Here is a 21,457-nt window from a genome sequence, read left to right on the forward strand (position 1 = left end):
AAAAAGGTTGAGCAGCACATCTTGAAACCCCAGTCCACTATGAAATCTTTTTATTTAGATTGTGAGCCTCATCGGGTAGAGCAATGATAATGTGTGCAAACTGTAAAGCGCAGCGGAATATATTAGCGCTATATAAAAATAAAGAGTATTATTTTTTTGAGACGTTGCAGTATAACAACCTTGTTTATCCTTGCTGTTCTCAGTCTTGACATGGTGTATGACCTGTGACATGAAGGAAAAACAAAGTACGGCATCCTATAACATAACAGCTGGCAAAATACTACAAAATCCAGGATCTACGAAACTACAGATTCCAACGGTTTATACTGTTCTTAACACATTTTAGGCATAAAAAAGCAAGTAATCCTCTCTCTGTAAGTCCATCAGCACCCCTTTAACTCAATCCTATTTGGATGGAGCTTTAATAACTTGAGGTAGTGTTTAACCCTTTTCCAACCTTAGGCCGGCGTCACACTAGAGAGGAATATGGACGTATGAGAGGCGCAAAAACAACGCATTGCACACGGACCAATGATTCTCTATGGGACAGCTCCTATCTGCCATATATTTCACAGCTGTATTTTTCGGGCTGAGAAAATTGCAGCATGCTGTGTTTGTCAGCATATTGCACAAAAAATCCACCAATAAAAGTCTATGGGGGCGAGAAAAATACGGATTACACACGGACCATCAGTGTGACTTGTGAAAAATACGCAGCGGTGTTCTATAGAAAAGCCAGTAATTCAGTGTGGTGTACAGTAAAATCACACTGACAGATTAGAATAGAATAGAGAAAATAAATATCTACACATAGAATCATAGAATAGGTATACAGTTAAGTCCATATATATTTGGACAGAGACAACATTTTTCTAATTTTGGTTATAGACATTACCACAATGAATTTTAAACAAAACAATTCAGATGCAGTTGAAGTTCAGACTTTCAGATTTCATTTGAGGGTATCCACATTAAAATTGGATGAAGGGTTTAGGAGTTTCAGCTCCTTAACATGTGCCACCCTGTTTTTTAAAGGGACCAAAAGTAATTGGACAATTGACTCCAAGGCTATTTCATGGACAGGTGTGGACAATCCCTTCGTTCTGTCATTCTCAATTAAGCAGATAAAAGGTCTGGAGTTGATTTGAGGTGTGGTGCTTGCATTTGGAAGGTTTTGCTGTGAACTAAACATGCGGCCAAAGGAGCTCTCTATGCAGGTGAAACAAGCCATCCTTAAGCTGCGAAAACAGAAAAAACCCATCCGAGAAATTGCTACAATATTAGGAGTGGCAAAATCTACAGTTTGGTACATCCTGAGAAAGAAAGAAAGCACTGGTGAACTCATCAATGCAAAAACACCTGGGCATCCACGGAAGACAACAGTGGTGGATGATCGCAGAATAATCTCCATGTGAAGAGAAACCCGTTCACAACAGCCAACCAAGTGACCAACACTCTCCAGGAGGTAGGCGTATCAATATCCAAATCTACCATAAAGAGAAGACTGCATGAAAGTAAATGCAGAGGGTTCACTGCACGGTGCAAGCCACTCATTAGCATCAAGAATAAAAAGGCTAGACTGGACTTTGCTGAAACACATCTAAAAAGCCAGCACAGTTCTGGAAGAACATTCTTTGGACAGATGAAACCAAGATCAACCTCTACCAGAATGATGGAAAGAGAAAAGTATGGTGAAGGCGAGGTACAGCTCATGATCCAAAGCATACCACATCATCTGTAAAACATGGCGGAGGCAGTGTGATGGGTTGGGCATGCATGGCTGCCAGTGGCACTGGGTCACTAGTGTTTATTGATGATGTGACACAGGACAGAAGTAGCCAAATGAATTCTGAGGTATTCAGAGACATACTGTGTGCTCAGATCTAGCAGAATGCATCCAAACTGATTGGTCGTCGTTTCATACTACAGATGGACAATGACCCAAAACATAAAGCTAAAGCAACCCAGGAGTTTATTAAAGCAAAGAAGTGGAATATTCTTGAATGGCCAACTCAGTCACCTGATCTCAACCCAATTGAGCATGCATTTCACTTGGTAAAGACTAAACTTCAGACAGAAAGGCCCACAAACAAACAGCAACTAAAAACCACCGCAGTGAAGGCCTGGCAGAGCATCAAAAAGGAGGAAACACAGTGTCTGGTGATGACCATGAGTTCAAGACTTCAGGCAGTCATTGCTAACAAAGGGTTTTCAACCAAGTAATTAACATTTTATTTAAAATTATTTAATCTGTCCAATTACTTTTGGTCCCTTTAAAAACAGAGTGGCACATGTTAAGGAGCTGAAACTACTAAACCCTTCATCCAATTTTAATGTGGATACCCTCAAATGAAAGCTGAAAGTCTGAACTTCAACTGCATCTGAATTGTTTTGTTTAAAATTTATTGTGGTGATGTCTATAACCAAAATTAGAAAAATGTTGTCTCTGTCCAAATATATATGGACTTAACTGTATATATATAAATATATATATATATATATATATATATATATGTATATATATATATATATATACACATGTCATCGACATACATACATATACAGTACAGACCAAAAGTTTGCACACACCTTCTCATTTAAAGTTTTTCTGTATTTTCATGACTGTGAAAATTGTAAATTCACACTGAAGGCATCACAACTATGAATTAACACATGTGGAATTATATACTTAACAAAAAAGGGTAGAACAACTGAAAACATGTCTTATATTCTAGATTCTTCAAAGTAGCCACCTGTTATGATAAGGTAATTCAGTACCACAATGGACATAGAGGTCAGAGCACATACAGTGACCTGACAATAACCCAAAAATATAGAACGAGCTCTGAGACGTGGGAACTCTGCTGACCGCAATCCGTAATCCTCTCCAACCACACTAGAGGCAGCCGTGGATTGCGCCTAATGCTCCCTATGCAACTCGGCACAGCCTGAGAAACTAGCTAGCCTGAAGATAGAAAATAAGCCTATCTTGCCTCAGAGAAATAACCCAAAGGAAAAGGCAGCCCCCACATATAATGACTGTGAGTTAAGATGAATAGACAAACGTAGAGATGAAATAGATTTAGCAAAGTGAGGCCCGACTTACTGAACAGAGCGAGGATAGGAAAGGTAACTTTGCGGTCAACACAAAACCCTACAAAAACCACGCAAAGGGGGCAAAAAGACCCTCCGTACCGAACTAACGGCACGGAGGTACACCCTCTGCGTCCCAGAGCTTCCAGCAAGCAAGAAAAAACAAATAGACAAGCTGGACAGAAAAAATAGCAACAAAATAGCAAAGCGGAACTTAGCTATGCAGAGCAGCAGGCCACAGGAACGATCCAGGAGGAAACAGGTCCAATACTAGAACATTGACTGGAGGCCAGGATTAAAGCACTAGGTGGAGTTAAATAGAGCAGCACCTAACGACTTCACCACATCACCTGAGGAAGGAAACTCAGAAGCCGCAGTACCACCCTCCTCCACCAACGGAAGCTCACAGAGAGAATCAGCCGAAGTACCACTTGTGACCACAGGAGGGAGCTCTGCCACAGAATTCACAACAGTACCCCCCCTTGAGGGGTCACCGAACCCTCACCAGAGCCCCCAGGACGACCAGGATGAGCCATATGAAAGGCACGAACAAGATCGGGAGCATGGACATCAGAGGCAAAGACCCAGGAATTATCTTCCTGAGCATAACCCTTCCACTTAACCAGATACTGGAGTTTCCGTCTTGAAACACGAGAATCCAAAATCTTCTCCACAATATACTCCAACTCCCCCTCCACCAAAACCGGGGCAGGAGGATCAACAGATGGAACCATAGGTGCCACGTATCTCCGCAACAATGACCTATGGAATACGTTATGTATGGAAAAAGAATCTGGAAGGGTCAGACGAAAAGACACAGGATTAAGAACCTCAGAAATCCTATACGGACCAATGAAACGAGGTTTAAACTTAGGAGAGGAAACCTTCATAGGAATATGACGAGAAGATAACCAAACCAAATCCCCAACACGAAGTCGGGGACCCACACAGCGTCTGCGATTAGCGAAACGTTGAGCCTACTCCTGGGACAAGGTCAAATTGTCCACTACATGAGTCCAAATCTGCTGCAACCTGTCCACCACAGTATCCACACCAGGACAGTCCGAAGACTCAACCTGCCCTGAAGAGAAACGAGGATGGAACCCAGAGTTGCAGAAAAGCGGCGAAACCAAGGTGGCCGAGCTGGCCCGATTATTAAGGGCGAACTCAGCCAAAGGCAAAAAGGACACCCAGTCATCCTGATCAGCAGAAACAAAGCATCTCAGATATGTTTCCAAGGTCTGATTGGTTCGTTCGGTCTGGCCATTAGTCTGAGGATGGAAAGCCGAGGAAAAAGACAAGTCAATGCCCATCCTACCACAAAAGGCTCGCCAAAACCTCGAAACAAACTGGGAACCTCTGTCAGAAACAATATTCTCTGGAATGCCATGTAAACGAACCACATGCTGGAAGAACAATGGCACCAAATCAGAGGAGGAAGGTAATTTAGACATGGGTACCAAATGGACCATCTTAGAGAAGCGATCACAGACCACCCAAATGACAGACATCTTTTGAGAGACGGGAAGATCTGAAATAAAATCCATAGAGATATGTGTCCAAGGCCTCTTCGGGACCGGCAAGGGCAAAAGCAACCCACTGGCACGAGAACAGCAGGGCTTAGCCCGAGCACAAATCCCACAGGACTGCACAAAAGAACGCACAGCCCGCGACAGAGATGGCCACCAAAAGGATCTAGCCACTAACTCTCTGGTACCAAAGATTCCAGGATGACCAGCCAACACCGAACAATGAACCTCAGAGATAACTTTATTCGTCCACCTATCAGGGACAAACAGTTTCTCCGCTGGGCAACGATCAGGTTTATTAGCCTGAAATTTTTGCAGCACCCACCGCAAATCCGGGGAGATGGCAGACACAATTACTCCCTCTTTGAGGATACCCGCCGGCTCAGATAAACCCAGAGAGTCGGGCACAAAACTCCTAGACAGAGCATCCGCCTTCACATTTTTAGAGCCCGGAAGGTACGAAATCACAAAGTCAAAACGGGCAAAAAACAACGACCAACGAGCCTGTCTAGGATTCAACCGCTTGGCAGACTCGAGATAAGTCAAGTTCTTATGATCAGTCAAGACCACCACGCGATGCTTAGCTCCTTCAAGCCAATGACGCCACTCCTCGAATGCCCACTTCATGGCCAGCAACTCTCGATTGCCCACATCATAATTTCACTCAGCAGGCGAAAACTTCCTGGAAAAGAAAGCGCATGGTTTCATCACCGAGCAATCATAACTTCTCTGCGACAAAACAGCCCCTGCTCCAATCTCAGAAGCATCAACCTCGACCTGGAATGGAAGCGAAACATCTGGTTGAGACAACACAGGGGCAGAAGAAAAACGATGCTTCAACTCTTGAAAAGCTTCCACAGCAGCAGAAGACCAATTGACCACATCAGCACCCTTCTTGGTCAAATCGGTCAACGGTTTAGCAATACTAGAAAAATTGCAGATGAAGCGACGATAAAAATTAGCAAAGCCCAGGAACTTTTGCAGACTTTTCAGAGATGTCGGCTGAGTCCAATCATGGATGGCTTGGACCTTAACAGGGTCCATCTCGATAGTAGAAGGGGAAAAGATGAACCCCAAAAATGAAACCTTCTGAACACCAAAGAGACACTTTGATCCCTTCACAAACAAAGAATTAGCACGCAGGACCTGAAACACCGTTCTGACTTGCTTCACATGAGACTCCCAATCATCCGAGAAGATCAAAATGTCATCCAAGTACACAATCAGGAATTTATCCAGGTACTCTCGGAAGATGTCATGCATAAAGGATTGAAACACTGATGGAGCATTGGCAAGTCCAAATGGCATTACTAGATACTCAAAATGGCCCTCGGGCGTATTAAATGCAGTTTTCCATTCATCGCCTCGCTTAATACGCACAAGATTATATGCACCACGAAGATCTATCTTGGTGAACCAACTAGCCCCCTTAATCCAAGCAAACAAATCAGATAACAACGGCAAGGGGTACTGAATTTTAACCGTGATCTTATTTAGAAGGCAGTAATCTATACAAGGTCTCAGCGAACCATCCTTCTTGGCTACAAAAAAGAACCCTGCTCCTAATGGCGACGATGACGGGCGAATATGCCCCTTCTCCAAGGACACCTTCACATAACTCCGCATAGCGGCGTGGTCAGGCACAGATAAATTAAACAGTCGAACCTTTGGGAATTTACTACCAGGAATCAAATCGATAGCACAATCACAATCCCTATGCGGAGGTAGGGTATCGGACTTGGGCTCATCAAATACATCCCGGTAATCAGACAAGAACTCTGGAACCTCAGAAGGGGTGGATGACGAAATTGACAGAAATGGGACATCACCATGTACCCCCTGACAACCCCAGCTGGACACAGACATGGATTTCCAATCTAATACTGGATTATGAACTTGTAGCCATGGCAACCCCAACACGACCACATCATGCAGATTATGCAACACCAGAAAGCGAATAACCTCCTGATGTGCAGGAGCCATGCACATGGTCAGCTGGGTCCAGTACTGAGGCTTATTCTTGGCCAAAGGCGTAGCATCAATTCCTCTCAATGGAATAGGACACTGCAAGGGCTCCAAGAAAAACCCACAACGCCTAGCATACTCCAAGTCCATCAAATTCAGGGCAGCGCCTGAATCCACAAATGCCATGACAGAATACGATGACAAAGAGCAGATCAAGGTAACGGACAGAAGAAATTTTGACTGTACCGTACCAATGGTGGCAGACCTAGCGAACCGCTTAGTGCGCTTAGGACAATCAGAGATAGCATGAGTGGAATCACCACAGTAGAAACACAGCCCATTCAGACGTCTGTGTTCTTGCCGTTCAACTCTGGTCAAAGTCCTATCGCACTGCATAGGCTCAGGTTTAAGCTCAGGTAATACCGCCAAATGGTGCACAGATTTGCAAGCGTCGACCGTTCTGAATGGCCAAAGACATAGACTCATTCAGACCAGCAGGCATAGGAAATCCCACCATGACATCCTTAAGGGCTTCAGAGAGACCCTTTCTGAAAATAGCTGCGAGCGCACCTTCATTCCATTGAGTGAGTACGGACCACTTTCTAAATTTCTGACAATATGCCTCTATATCATCCTGACCCTGACACAGAGCCAGCAAATTTTTCTCTGCCTGATCCACTGAATTAGGTTCATCGTACAGCAATCCGAGCGCCAGGAAAAACGCATCGATATTATTTAATGCAGGATCTCCTGACGCAAGAGAAAATGCCCAGTCCTGAGGGTCGCCACGTAAAAAAGAAATAATGATCCGAACTTGTTGAACTGGGTCACCAGAGGAGCGAGGTTTCAAAGCCAGAAATAGTTTACAATTATTTTTGAAACTCAGAAATTTAGTTCTATCTCCAAAAAACAAATCAGGAATAGGAATTCTCGGTTCTAACATAGAATTCTGAACCACAAAGTCTTGAATATTTTGTACTCTTGCCGTGAGCTGATCCACACATGAAGACAGACCTTTAATGTCCATCGCTACACCTGTGTCCTGAACCACCCAAATGTCTAGGGGAAAAATAAAGGCAAAACACAGTGCAAAGAAAAAAAAAAGGTCTCAGAACTTCTTTTTTCCCTCTATTGAGAATCACTAGTACTTTGTCCTCCAGTACTGTTATGATAAGTTAATTCAGTACCACAATGGACATAGAGGTCAGAGCACATACAGTGACCTGACAATAACCCAAAAATATAGAACGAGCTCTGAGACGTGGGAACTCTGCTGACCGCAATCCCTAATCCTCTCCAACCACACTAGAGGCAGCCGTGGATTGCGCCTAATGCTCCCTATGCAACTCGGCACAGCCTGAGAAACTAGCTAGCCTGAAGATAGAAAATAAGCCTACCTTGCCTCAGAGAAATACCCCAAAGGAAAAGGCAGCCCCCACATATAATGACTGTGAGTTAAGATGAATAGACAAACGTAGAGATGAAATAGATTTAGCAAAGTGAGGCCCGACTTACTGAACAGAGCGAGGATAGGAAAGGTAACTTTGCGGTCAACACAAAACACTACAAAAACCACGCAAAGGGGGCAAAAAGACCCTCCGTACCGAACTAACGGCACGGAGGTACACCCTCTGCGTCCCAGAGCTTCCAGCAAGCAAGAAAAAACAAATAGACAAGCTGGACAGAAAAAACAGCAACAAAATAGCAAAGCGGAACTTAGCTATGCAGAGCAGCAGGCCACAGGAACGATCCAGGAGGAAACAGGTCCAATACTAGAACATTGACTGGAGGCCCGGATTAAAGCACTAGGTGGAGTTAAATAGAGCAGCACCTAACGACTTCACCACATCACCTGAGGAAGGAAACTCAGAAGCTGCAGTACCACTCTCCTCCACCAACGGAAGCTCACAGAGAGAATCAGCCGAAGTACCACTTGTGACCACAGGAGGGAGCTCTGCCACAGAATTCACAACAGCCACCGTTTGCTTTGATGACTGCTTTGCACACTCTTGGCATTCTCTTGATGAGCTTCAAGAGGTAGTCACCGGAAATGGTTTTCACTTCACAGGTGTGCCCTGTCAGGTTTAATAAGTGGGATTTCTTGCCTTATAAATGGGGTTGGGAACATCAGTTGTGTTGAGCAGAAGTCTGGTGGATACACAGCTGATAGTCCTACTGAATAGACTGTTAGAATTTGTATTATGGCAAGAAAAAAGCATCTAAGTAAAGAAAAACGAGTGGCCATCATTACTTTAAGAAATGAAGGTCAGTCAGTCCGAAAAATTGGGAAAACTTGGAAAGTGTCCCCAAGTGCAGTTGCAAAAAACATCAAGCTCTACAAAGAAACTGGCTCACATGAGGACCGGCCCAGGAAAGGAAGACCAAGAGTCACATCTGCTTCTGACGATAAGTTTATCCGAGTCACCAGCCTCAGAAATCTAAGGTCAACATCTGCTCAAATTAGAGATCAGGTCAATGCCACACAGAGTTCTAGCAGCAGACACATCTCTACAACAACTGTTAAGAGGAGACATTGTGCAGCAGGCCTTCAATGTGAAATAGCTGCTAGGAAACCACTGCTAAGGACAGGCAACGAGCAGAAGAGACTTGTTTGGGCTAAAGAACACAAGGAATGGACATTAGACCAGTGGAAATGTGTGCTTTGGTCTGATGAGTCCAAATTTGAGATCCTTTTTTCCAACCACCGTGTGTTTGTGTGACACAGAAAAGGTGAACGGATGGACTCTACATGTCTGGTTTCCTCCGTGAAGCATGGAGGAGGAGGTGTGATGGTGTGGAGGTGCTTTGCTGGTGAAACTGTTGGGGATTTATTCAAAATTGAAGGCTTACTGAACCAGCATGGCAACCACAGCATCTTGCAGTGGTATGCTATTCCTTCCGATTTGTGTTTAGTTGGGCCATCATTTATTTTTCAACAGGACAATGACCCCAAACTGTGTAAGGGCTAATTGACCAAGAAAGAGACTGATGGGGTGCTATGCCAGATGACCTGGCCTCCACAGTCACCAGACCTGAACCCAATCGAGATGGTTTCGTGTGAGCTGGACCGCAGAGTGAAGTCTAAAGGGCCAACAAGAGCTAAGCATCTCTGGGAACTCCTTCAAGATTGTTGGAAGACCATTTCCGGTGACTACCTCTTGAAGCTCATCAAGAGAATGCCAAGAGTGTGCAAAGCAATCATCAAAGCAAAAGGTGGCTTCTTTGAAGAACCTAGAATATAAGACATATTTTCAGTTGTTTCACACTTTTTTGTTAAGTATATAATTCCACATGTGTTAATTCATAGTTTTGATGCCTTCAGTGTGAATTTTCAACTTTCATAGTCATGAAAATACAGAAAAATCTTTAAATGAGAAGGTATGTCCAAACGTTTGGTCTGTACTGTATATATATATATATATATATATATATATTTATTTAATACAGAGCTAGATAGCAGAAAAGCCGGTAATTCAATTTCCGGCTTTTGCTATCTCCTTATCAAACACGACAGGATATGTGACATGGTTTACATACGGTAAACCATTTCATAACCCTTATTTTTTTACATATTCCTCACTAATAATGTTTCAAGTGTCTGTGTGTACAATTTGGGAGCTCTAGGTGTTAAAATAAAGGGTTAAATCACGGAAAAAACTGGTATGGGCTCCAGCGCAATTTTCTCCGCCAGAGTGGGAGAGCCAGTGACTGAGGGCAGATATTAATAGCCTAGAGAGGGACCATGGTTATTGGCCCCCATGGCTAAAAATATCTGCCCCCAGCCACCTCAGAATAGGCACATCTGTAAGATGTGCCTACTCTGGCACTTAGCCTCTCTCTTCCCACTCCCCTGTAGCGGTGGGATTTGGGGTAATAAATGGTTAATGTCACCTTGCTAATATAAGATGACATTAAGCCTGGTTAATAATGGAGAGATGTCAATAAACACCTATCCATTATTAATCCAATATTAATAAAGGGTTAAAAAAAACACACATTATGAAAAAAGAATTTTAATTAAATAAATACACATGCTGTTGTAATATCTTTATTATACGCTCAATCCAATTGACAACCCTTGTCTTCTGTAAAAAAGGTAAAAAAAACAACAATATCCCATACCTTCCGCCATACAGTCATGTCCCACGATGTAAATCCATCAGCAGGGATTAAATAATTTTACAACCAAGAGCCTGATAATGCAGCTGTCGCCCCTGGCTGTAAAAACTGGGAATGACTGGAATGTGTTATGATCTGGTGGTTTAGGAGCAACATGGGACGAACTCTGAAGGAGGTGGTACCTGTACTGACCGCAGTCCCTAAGCTCAACACAACACTAGAAGTAGCCGTGGGATGCTCCTGTCACTCCCTAGGCACCTCGTCACAGCCTGAGAACTAACTACCCCTAAAGATAGAAACAGGAAAACTATCTTGCCTCAGAGAAAATCCCCAAAGGATAGATAGCCCCCCACAAGTAATGACTGTGAGTGGAGAGGGAAAAGACATACACAGAATGAAACCAGGATGTAGCACAGGAGGCCAGTCTAGCTAGATAGATAGGACAGGATAGAATACTGTGCGGTCAGTATTAAAAACTACAAAAAATCCACACAGAGTTTACAAAAATATCCACACCTGACTAAAGGTGTGGAGGGTAAATCTGCTTCCCAGAGCTTCCAGCTTAACTGAATTAATCCATACTGACAAGCTGGACAAAACATAGAAAGCACAGAACGAATAAGTCTACAACCTGTGGACAGAAAAGAGCAAGCAAGGACTTAACTTTGCTGAACTGGTCAGGATAACAGGGAAATCCAAGAGAGATGTGAATCCAACCAGGAACCATTGACAAGTGGCACTGGCTGAAGGGAAGAGCCAGGCATAAACAGCCGAGCAGAAAGACAATCAGTGGAAGCAGCAGCAGACTGCTAAATCCAAGGAGCAGCCATACCACTTAAAACCACTGGAGGGAGCCCAAGAGCAGAACTCACAAACGTGCCACTTACAACCACCGGAGGGAGCCCAAGAGCGGAATTCACAACAGTACCCCCCCTTGAGGAGGGGTCACCGAACCCTCACCAGAGCCCCCAGGCCGATCAGGACGAGCCAAGTGAAAAGCACAAACCAAATCGGCGGCATGGACATCGGAGGCAACAACCCAAGAATTATCCTCCTGGCCATAACCCTTCCTCTTGACAAGATACTGAAGCCTCCGCCTCGAAAAACGAGAATCCAAAATTTTCTCAACCTCATATTCCAACTCTCCCTCAACCAACACCGGGGCAGGAGGATCAACCGAGGGAACAACGGGCACCACATATCTCCGCAACAAAGATCTATGGAAAACATTATGAATGGCAAAAGAGGCTGGAAGAGCCAAACGAAAAGACACTGGATTGATAATTTCAGAAATCTTATAAGGACCAATAAACCGAGGCTTAAACTTAGGGGAAGAAACCTTCATAGGAACATGACGAGAAGACAACCAAACGAAATCCCCCACACGAAGCCGGGGACCAACACACCGACGGCGGTTAGCAAAACGTTGAGCCCTTTCCTGAGACAACGTCAAATTGTCCACCACATGAGTCCAAATCTGCTGCAGCCTGTCCACCACAGAATCCACACCAGGACAATCAGAAGGCTCAACCTGCCCCGAAGAAAAACGAGAATGAAAACCAAAATTACAAAAGAAAGGTGAAACCAAAGTAGCCGAACTAGCCCGATTATTAAGAGCAAACTCGGCCAACGGCAAGAAAGCCACCCAATCATCCTGATCAGCAGACACAAAGCATCTCAAATAGGTTTCCAAGGTCTGATTAGTTCGATCAGTTTGGCCATTAGTCTGAGGATGAAACGCCGAAGAAAAAGACAAATCAATGCCCATCCTAGCACAAAAGGCCCGCCAAAATCTAGAGACAAACTGAGAACCTCTGTCAGACACAATATTGTCCGGAATGCCATGCAAACGAACCACATGCTGAAAAAACAATGGAACCAAATCTGAGGAGAAAGGCAACTTAGGCAAAGGTACCAGATGGACCATTTTACAGAACCGGTCACTAACAACCCAGATAACAGACATCTTCTGGGAAACAGGAAGATCCGAAATAAAATCCATGGAAATATGCGTCCAGGGCCTCTCAGGGACCGGCAAAGGCAAAAGCAACCCACTAGCGTGGGAACAGCAAGGCTTGGCCCGGGCGCAAGTCCCACAGGACTGCACAAAAGCAAGCACATCGCGCGACAAGGAAGGCCACCAAAAGGACCTAGCAACCAAATCTCTGGTACCAAAAATCCCAGGATGACCAGCCAACACTGAACAGTGAACCTCAGAAATTACCTTACTTGTCCATCTATCAGGAACAAACAGCTTCCCCACTGGACAGCGGTCAGGCCTAACAGCCTGAAATTCCTGAAGCACCCGCCGCAAATCAGGGGAGATGGCAGAAAGAATCACCCCTTCCTTAAGAATGCCAAGCGGCTCAAGGACTCCAGGAGAATCAGGCAAAAAACTCCTAGAGAGGGCATCAGCCTTAACATTCTTAGATCCCGGAAGATACGAGACCACAAAATCAAAACGGGAGAAAAACAGGGACCATCGAGCCTGTCTAGGATTCAGCCGCTTGGCCGACTCGAGGTAAATCAGATTCTTATGATCAGTCAAGACCACAACGCGGTGCTTAGCTCCCTCAAGCCAATGTCACCACTCCTCAAACGCCCACTTCATAGCCTACAACTCCCGATTGCTGACATCATAATTGCGTTCCGCAGGCGAAAACTTTCTGGTAAAAAAGCACACGGTTTCATCAAAGAACCATCAGAATCCCTCTGAGACAAAACGGCCCCTGCCCCAATCTCAGAAGCATCAACCTCAACCTGAAAAGGATGAGAAACATCCGGCTGACGCAACACAGGGGCAGAAGTAAATCGGCGTTTAAGCTCCCGAAAGACCTCAACAGCCGCAGGGGACCAATTCGTCACTTCAGCGCCTTTCTTCGTCAAATCAGTAAGGGGCTTAACCACACTGGAAAAGTTGGCAATGGAACGGCGATAGAAATTAGCAAAGCCCAAAAATTTTTGAAGGCTCTTCACAGATGTGGGTTGAATCCAGTCATGCATAGCTTGGACCTTAACAGGATTCATTTCCATAGACGAGGGAGAAAAAATAAAACCCAAAAAAGAGACCTTCTGAACTCCGAATAGGCACTTAGACCCCTTCACAAATAAAGCATTATCACGAAGGGTCTGGAATACCATCCTGACCTGCTTCACATGAGACTCCCAATCATCGGAAGAAATCAAAATATCATCCAAATATACAACCATGAATTTATCAAGAAAATTGCGGAAAATATCATGCATGAAAGATTGGAACACAGATGGAGCATTAGAGAGCCCAAATGGCATCACAAGGTATTAAAAATGGCTTTCGGGCGTATTAAATGCAGTTTTCCATTCATCACCCTGTTTAATACGAACAAGATTATATGCCCCTCAGAGGTCAATCTTAGTAAACCAACTAGCCCCCTTAAACTGAGCAAACAGATCAGAAAGCAAAGGCAAGGGATCTTGGAATTTGACCGTGATCTTATTAAGAAGACGATAATCTATACATGGTCTCAAGGAGCCATCCTTCTTAGCAACAAAAAGAGAAACCCGCTCCCAATGGTGACGAAGAGGGCCGAATATGCCCCTTCTCCAAAGATTCCTTAACATAACTCCACATGGCGGCATGCTCTGGCACAGACAGATTGAAAAGTCGGCCCTTAGTGAACTTACAACCTGGAATCAAGTTAATAGCACAATCACAGTCCCTATGTGGAGGAAGGGAACTGGACTTGGGCTCATCAAATACATCCTGGAAATCTGACAAAAACTCAGGGACCTCAGAAGAGGGGGAAGAGGAAATTGACATCAAAGGAACGTCACTATGTACCCCTTGACAACCCCAACTAGTCGCAGACATAGTTTTCCAATCCAGCACCGGATTATGTTCCTGTAACCATGGAAAACCCAGTACAACAACATCATGCAGGTTATGCAACACCAGAAAACGGCAATCTTCCTGATGTGCTGGAGCCATGTACATGGTCATCTGCGTCCAGTACTGAGGTTTATCCTTGGCCAATGGTGTAGCATCAATGCCCCTCAAAGGAATAGGGCTCTGCAAAGGCTGCAAGGAAAAACCACAGCGCCTGACGAATTCTAAGTCCATTAAGTTCAGGGCAGCGCCTGAATCCACAAATGCCATGACAGAAAAGGACGACAATGAGCAAATCAGGGTCACAGATAAAAGAAATTTAGGCTGTACAGTACTGATGGTAACAGACCTAGCGACCCTCCTAGTACGCTTAGGGCAATCAGAAATGACATGAGCAGAATCACCACAGTAAAAACACAGCCTATTCTGACGTCTGAATTCCTGCCGTTCTGTTCTAGTCAAAATCCTATCACATTGCATAGGCTCAGGACTCTGCTCAGAGGACACTGCCATATGGTGCACAGCTTTGCGCTTGCGCAGATGCCGATCAATCTGAATGGCTAGAGACATAGATTCGCTCAAACCAGTAGGCATAGGGAAGCCCACCATAACATCTTTAAGGGCTTCAGAAAGACCTTTTCTGAAAATAGCAGCCAGAGCATCCTCCTTCCATTTAGTGAGCACAGACCATTTCCTAAATTTCTGGCAGTACAATTCTGCCGCTTCCTGACCTTTACACAGGGCCAACAGGGTTTTTTCTGCATGATCCACAGAATTAGGTTCGTCATACAAAGATCCGAGCGCTTGAAAAAATGTGTCTACATTCAGCAATGCCGGATCCCCTGATTCCAGGGAGAATGCCCAGTCCTGAGGGTCACCACGCAGCAAGGATATGATGATTTTAACTTGCTGAATGGTATCACCAGAAGAACGGGGTTTCAAAGCAAAAAACAATTTGCAGTTATTTTTAAAGTTCAAAAACTTGGATCTGTCCCCAAAAAACAAATCAGGAGCAGGAATTCTAGGCTCCAAAGCCGGAGTCTGGACAACATAGTCCTGGATACTCTGTACTCTTGCAGCAAGTTGATCCACACGAGAAAACAAACCCTGAACATCCATGCCAGAGCATAAATCCTGAACCACCCAGAGATCAAGAGGGAAAAAAAGATAAAACAGAGCACAGAAAAAAAAATGGCTCAGAATTTTTTTTCCTTCTTTTGAGATGCATTTAATTCATTTTTGGCCACTTGTACTGTTATGATCTGGTGGTTTAGGAGCAACATGGGACGAACTCTGAAGGAGGTGGTACCTGTACTGACCGCAGTCCCTAAGCTCAACACAACACTAGAAGTAGCCGTGGGATGCTCCTGTCACTCCCTAGGCACCTCGTCAGAGCCTGAGAACTAACTACCCCTAAAGATAGAAACAGGAAAACTATCTTGCCTCAGAGAAAATCCCCAAAGGATAGATAGCCCCCCACAAGTAATGACTGTGAGTGGAGAGGGAAAAGACATACACAGAATGAAACCAGGATGTAGCACAGGAGGCCAGTCTAGCTAGATAGATAGGACAGGATAGAATACTGTGCGGTCAGTATTAAAAACTACAAAAAATCCACACAGAGTTTACAAAAATATCCACACCTGACTAAAGGTGTGGAGGGTAAATCTGCTTCCCAGAGCTTCCAGCTTAACTGAATTAATCCATACTGACAAGCTGGACAAAACATAGAAAGCACAGAACGAATAAGTCCACAACCTGTGGACAGAAAAGAGCAAGCAAGGACTTAACATTGCTGAACTGGTCAGGATAACAGGGAAATCCAAGAGAGATGTGAATCCAACCAGGAACCATTGACAAGTGGCACTGGCTGAAGGGAAGAGCCAGGCATGAATAGCCGAGCAGAAAGACAATCAGTGGAAGCAGCAGCAGACTGCTAAATCCAAGGAGCAGCCATACCACTTAAAACCACCGGAGGGAGCCCAAGAGCAGAACTCACAAAAGTGCCACTTACAACCACCGGAGGGAGCCCAAGAGCGGAATTCACAACAGGAATGCAGGGGAATGTAGCTACCTAGACTTGCGGTGCTGTGCCCCCTGCTGACAGAACCTCATATGAACTCTAGCGTGGGAATTTTTCAGAATATTTTCCAATGTTCGAGTTCATATGAGGTTATTGCAGCAGGGGGCGCAGCACCGCAAGTCTAGGTAGCTACATTCCCCTGTATTTCATTCATTCCCCAGTTTTTACAGCCAGGGGCAACAGCTGCATTAGCAGGCTCCTGGTTGTAAAATTATTTAACCCCTTCTGATGGATTAACATCGTGGGACATGACTGTATGGCAGAAGGTATGGGATATTGTTATTTGCTTTTTTTACCTTTTTTATAGAAGACAAGGGTCGTCATTTGGATTGAGCGTATAATAAAGTTATTACAACACCATGTGTATGTATTTCATTAAAATAATTTAATCCTAATGTGTGTGTGTTTTTTTACCCTTTATTACTATTGGATTAATAACGGATAGGTGTCTTATTGACACCTCTCCATTATTAACCAGGCTTTATGTCACCTTACATTAGCAAGAGGTGACATTAACCCTTCATTACCTCATATCCCACTGCTACTTGGGAGTGGAAAGAGGGAGGCTAAGTGCCAGAATAGGTGCATCTTATAGATGTGCCTTTTCTGGGGTGGCTGGGGGCAGATGTTTTTAGCCAGGGGGGCAAATAACCATGGTCCCTCTCTAGGCTGTTAATATCTGCCCTCAGTCACTGGCTTTCCCACTCTGGTTGAGAAAATTGCGCGGAAGCCCACGCCAATTTTTTCCATGATTTAACCCCTTATTTTAACACCTATAGCTCTCATATTTTGCACACATACACTTGTAGCATTATTAGCGAAGAATGTGTAAAAAAATAAGCAATATGAAATGGTTTACTGTATGTAAACCATGTATCATATCCTGTCGGGTCTGATAAGGAGATAGAAAAATCCGGCAATTGAATTACCTGCTTTTCTGCTATCTAGCTATGTATTAAATATAAATATATATATATATTTATATATATATATATATATATATATATATATATATATATATATATATATATATATGTGTCTCACTGACATACAGTACAGACCAAAAGTTTGGACACACCTTCTCATTGAAAGATTTTTCTGTATTTTCATGACTACGACAATTGTACATTCACACTGAAGGCATCAAATCTATGACTTAACACAGGTGGAATTATATACTTAACAAAAAAATGTGAAACAACTGAAAATATGTCTTATATTCTAGGTTCTTCAAAGTAGCCACCTTTTGCTTTGATGACTGCTTTGCACAATCTTGGCATTCTCTTGATGAGCTTCAAGAGGTAGTCACCGGGAATGGTCTTCCACCAATCTTGAAGGTGTTCCCAGAGATGCTTAGCTCTTGTTGGCCCTTTTGCCTTCACTCTGCTCTCCAGCTCACCTCAAACCATCTCGATTGGGTTCAAGTCTGGTGACAGTGGAGGGCAGGTCATCTGGCGTAGCACCGCATCACTCTCCTTCTTGGTCAATTAGCCCTTACATAGCCTGGAGGTGTGTTTGGGGTCATTGTCCTGTTGAAAAATAAATGATGGTCCAACTAAACGCAAATCGGATGTAATAGCATGCCTCTGCAAGATGCTGTGGTAGCCATGCTGGTTCAGTATGCCTTCAATTTTGAATAAATCCCCAACAGTTTCACCAGCAAAGCACCTCCACACCATCACACCTCCTCCACCATGCTTCACGGTGGAAGCCAGGCATGTAGGGTCCATCCGTTCACCTTTTCTGCATCACACAAAGACATGGTGGTTGGAACCAAAGATCTCAAATTTGGACTTACTAGACCAAAGCACAGATTTTCACTGGTCTAATGTCCATTCCTTGTGTTCTTTAGCACAAACAAGTCTCTTCTGCTTGTTGCCTGTCCTTATCAGTAGTTGCCAAGCAGCTATTTTACCATGAAGGCCTGCTGCACAAAGTCTCCTCTTAACAGTTGTTGTAGTGATGTGTCTGCTGCTAGAACTCTGTGTGGCATTGACCTGGTCTCTAAACTGAGCTGCGATTTCTGAGGCTGGTGACTCATATAAACTTATCCTCAGAAGCAGAGGTGACTCTTGTTCTTCCTTTCCTGGGGCGGTCCTCATGTGAGCCAGTTTCTTTGTAGTGCTTGATGGTTTTTGCCACTGCACTTGGGGACACTTTCAAAGTTTTCCCAATTTTTCAAACTGACTGACCTTCATTTCTTAAAGTAATGATGGCCACTCGTTTTTCTTTACTTAGCTGCTTTTTTCTTGCCATAATGCAAATTCTAACAGTCTATTCAGTAGGATTATCAGCTGTGTATCCACCAGACTTCTGCACAACACAACTGATGGTCCCAACCCCATTTATAAGGCAAGAAATCCCACTTATTAAACCTGACAGGGCACACCTGTGAAGTGAAACCGATTCCTGGTGATTACCTCTTGAAGCTCATTAAGAGAATGCCAAGAGTGTGCAAAGCAGTCATCAAATCAAAAGGTGGCTACTTTGTAGAACCTAGAATACAAAACATATTTTCAGTTGTTTCACACTTTTTTGTTAAGTACATAATTCCACATGTGATAATTAATAGTTTTGATGCCTTCAGTGTGAATGTACAATTTTCATAGTCATGAAAATACAGAAAAATCTTTAAATGAGAAGGCGTGTACAAACTTTTGGTCTGTACTGTGTATATATATATATATATATATATATATATATATTAACTGTATATATGTTTTCACGAATACTTGAGCCCATGGATCCATTCTATGTCCATTTTCACAGAAAATCTCACCATAAGGATGCCATACGGATGCCATACGGATGACAGACGGACCATTTTCAGAGAAAAAAATCACATCCTCACGTTAAATACGGATCACTGTTCAGGAACTTTTTTGCGTATTACGCCTGTAAAAACGGACCGTGTTTTCCATTGCTAGGTGTGACGCAGGCCTTAGACATATAGGTACATCTAATCTATATTAGATTAGCATCCCTGTTTGCTGCGGGCTCCAGCATGAGCATGCAACTTTTATGGCACATATCAGCTGATTTCATTAACTGGCAAGTGCCCTTAACAGTCACGGTTGGAATCGTGATCAACTCGAGGCTGGTAACATGTTACAGGCCTCTGTCGGTCACTGACATTGGCATTTAACATACAAGCACTGCAAGGACGACCCCAAATCTCACCCATCTGTGCTCGTGTCACATGACCACTGGTCGCGATGGGCTAGCATGACAGCCCAGTATCTATAGGAGAATCCTGAGGTTGTCATTGCTGAATAGCTGTGAGCACCGCCCAGCGCAAGTGAGCATTTCTGCTACACAGAAACAGGGCTGCAGCCCGGCTCTGTGTAGCACAAGCGATTAGATGATGGCACCTATTGAAGCAAGTGTAAAGTAAAAAAAATGTAATTAAAAAATAAAAAAGATTAAATCAACCCCCATTCACCCCATTCAAAATAAAACAATAAAAAAAACACATATTTGGTATCGCCACATTCAGAATTGTCCAGTCTATCAATATATAAAAATAATTAATCAGATCAGTAAATGTCGTAACGAGAAAAAAAAAGTCAATACACCAAAAATATTTTTTGGGATGGTCACAGCATTGAATTAAAATGCAATAACATGCAATCAAAGATTGTATCTACACCAAAATCAATAAAAACGTCAGCTCAGCACTCAAAAATAAACTCTCATCCAGCCCCAGATCACGAAAAATGGAGAGACTACGGGTCTCATAAAATGGAGACTTTTTTTGTGAGACGTTGGATTTTTTTTCCACCACTTAAACAACAAGTAACCTATACATGTTTGGTGTCTATGAACTCGTAATGACCTGTAGAATCATAATGGCAGGTCAGTTATAGCAATTGGTGAACATGGTTAAAAAAAAAACAATTGTGGAATTGCACTTTTTTGCAATTCCATTGCACTTTGAATTTTTTTTACAGTATATGGCAAAACCAATGATGTTGTTCAAAAGTAAAACTTGTTCCGCAAAAACAAGTCCTCGCATGGCCATATTGACTGAAAGATAAAAAAAGGTATGGCTCTGGGAAGAAGTGAGCAAAAAAAAAAACCAAGGTAGCAAAGGGGTCAGAGAAGCCCTCCTCCTACCATCAAAGTTTTCATCCTGTCTACTGCAATAATTATACTACTGTATATAGCACTGTGCACTTCTAGTTGCTCATTTTTCCCTTCTACTCAGTTAATTCTCTTTTTTGAATTATTTCTAAAATCTAACTAGCTGAATCCCTATAAGCTCTCTGTATAAACAAGAGGTCAATTTTCCCTACATGAGTCATCAGTCACTGCAAAAGTCCTTCGTAGGGGAGAGGGAGCAGCTGGTCAGGAGTTGAAAAGGGGAATCATTTATGCAAGGAAAAGAGACATCCTGTATCTGCATAGAGAAGAAAAAAAGAAGAATTGGCTGGGTAGAAAGGCAAAATGAGCAATAGTAAGAACACAGTGCTATATGACATGATGACTGCAATGTGTTAAGAGAATAAAAACTGATTTGAGTGTTTCTTTAATTGAAACTAAGTTAGTAACATATTAGCAATGCTAATCTTTTACAATATAGATGAAAGCAAAATTATTTTACTTAATTTGTATGAGAAATAAAAATCATAGGCTTATAAGTTATGTTATACAGACACAACATATAATAAAAAAAATTAGAGTTTACCTACTTGTCTATGCAGCCAATCATGTAGTAGACCATCGGAAACCAACAAATTGCATCCAGAAAATGCATATCTGGCCTAACATTGGGATTAGAAGAATATATTATAAACATACTAT

The 21,457-nt window shown here is 43.2% G+C and overlaps 1 protein-coding gene across 1 annotated transcript in view; it reads right to left on the minus strand.

The window, feature by feature from the left end:
- Positions 1–21,457, minus strand: part of KCNT2 (potassium sodium-activated channel subfamily T member 2) — a 1,033,274-nt gene that overhangs the window by 219,718 nt on the left and 792,099 nt on the right. Inside the window, exon 20 of the mRNA XM_069737282.1 lies at positions 21,346–21,417. Within this exon, the coding sequence (XP_069593383.1) occupies positions 21,346–21,417 (72 nt within the window). The remainder of the gene's footprint in view (positions 1–21,345; positions 21,418–21,457) is intronic.

This window comes from Ranitomeya imitator, chromosome 8, assembly GCF_032444005.1.
Source record: "Ranitomeya imitator isolate aRanImi1 chromosome 8, aRanImi1.pri, whole genome shotgun sequence".
NCBI lineage: Eukaryota > Metazoa > Chordata > Amphibia > Anura > Dendrobatidae > Ranitomeya > Ranitomeya imitator.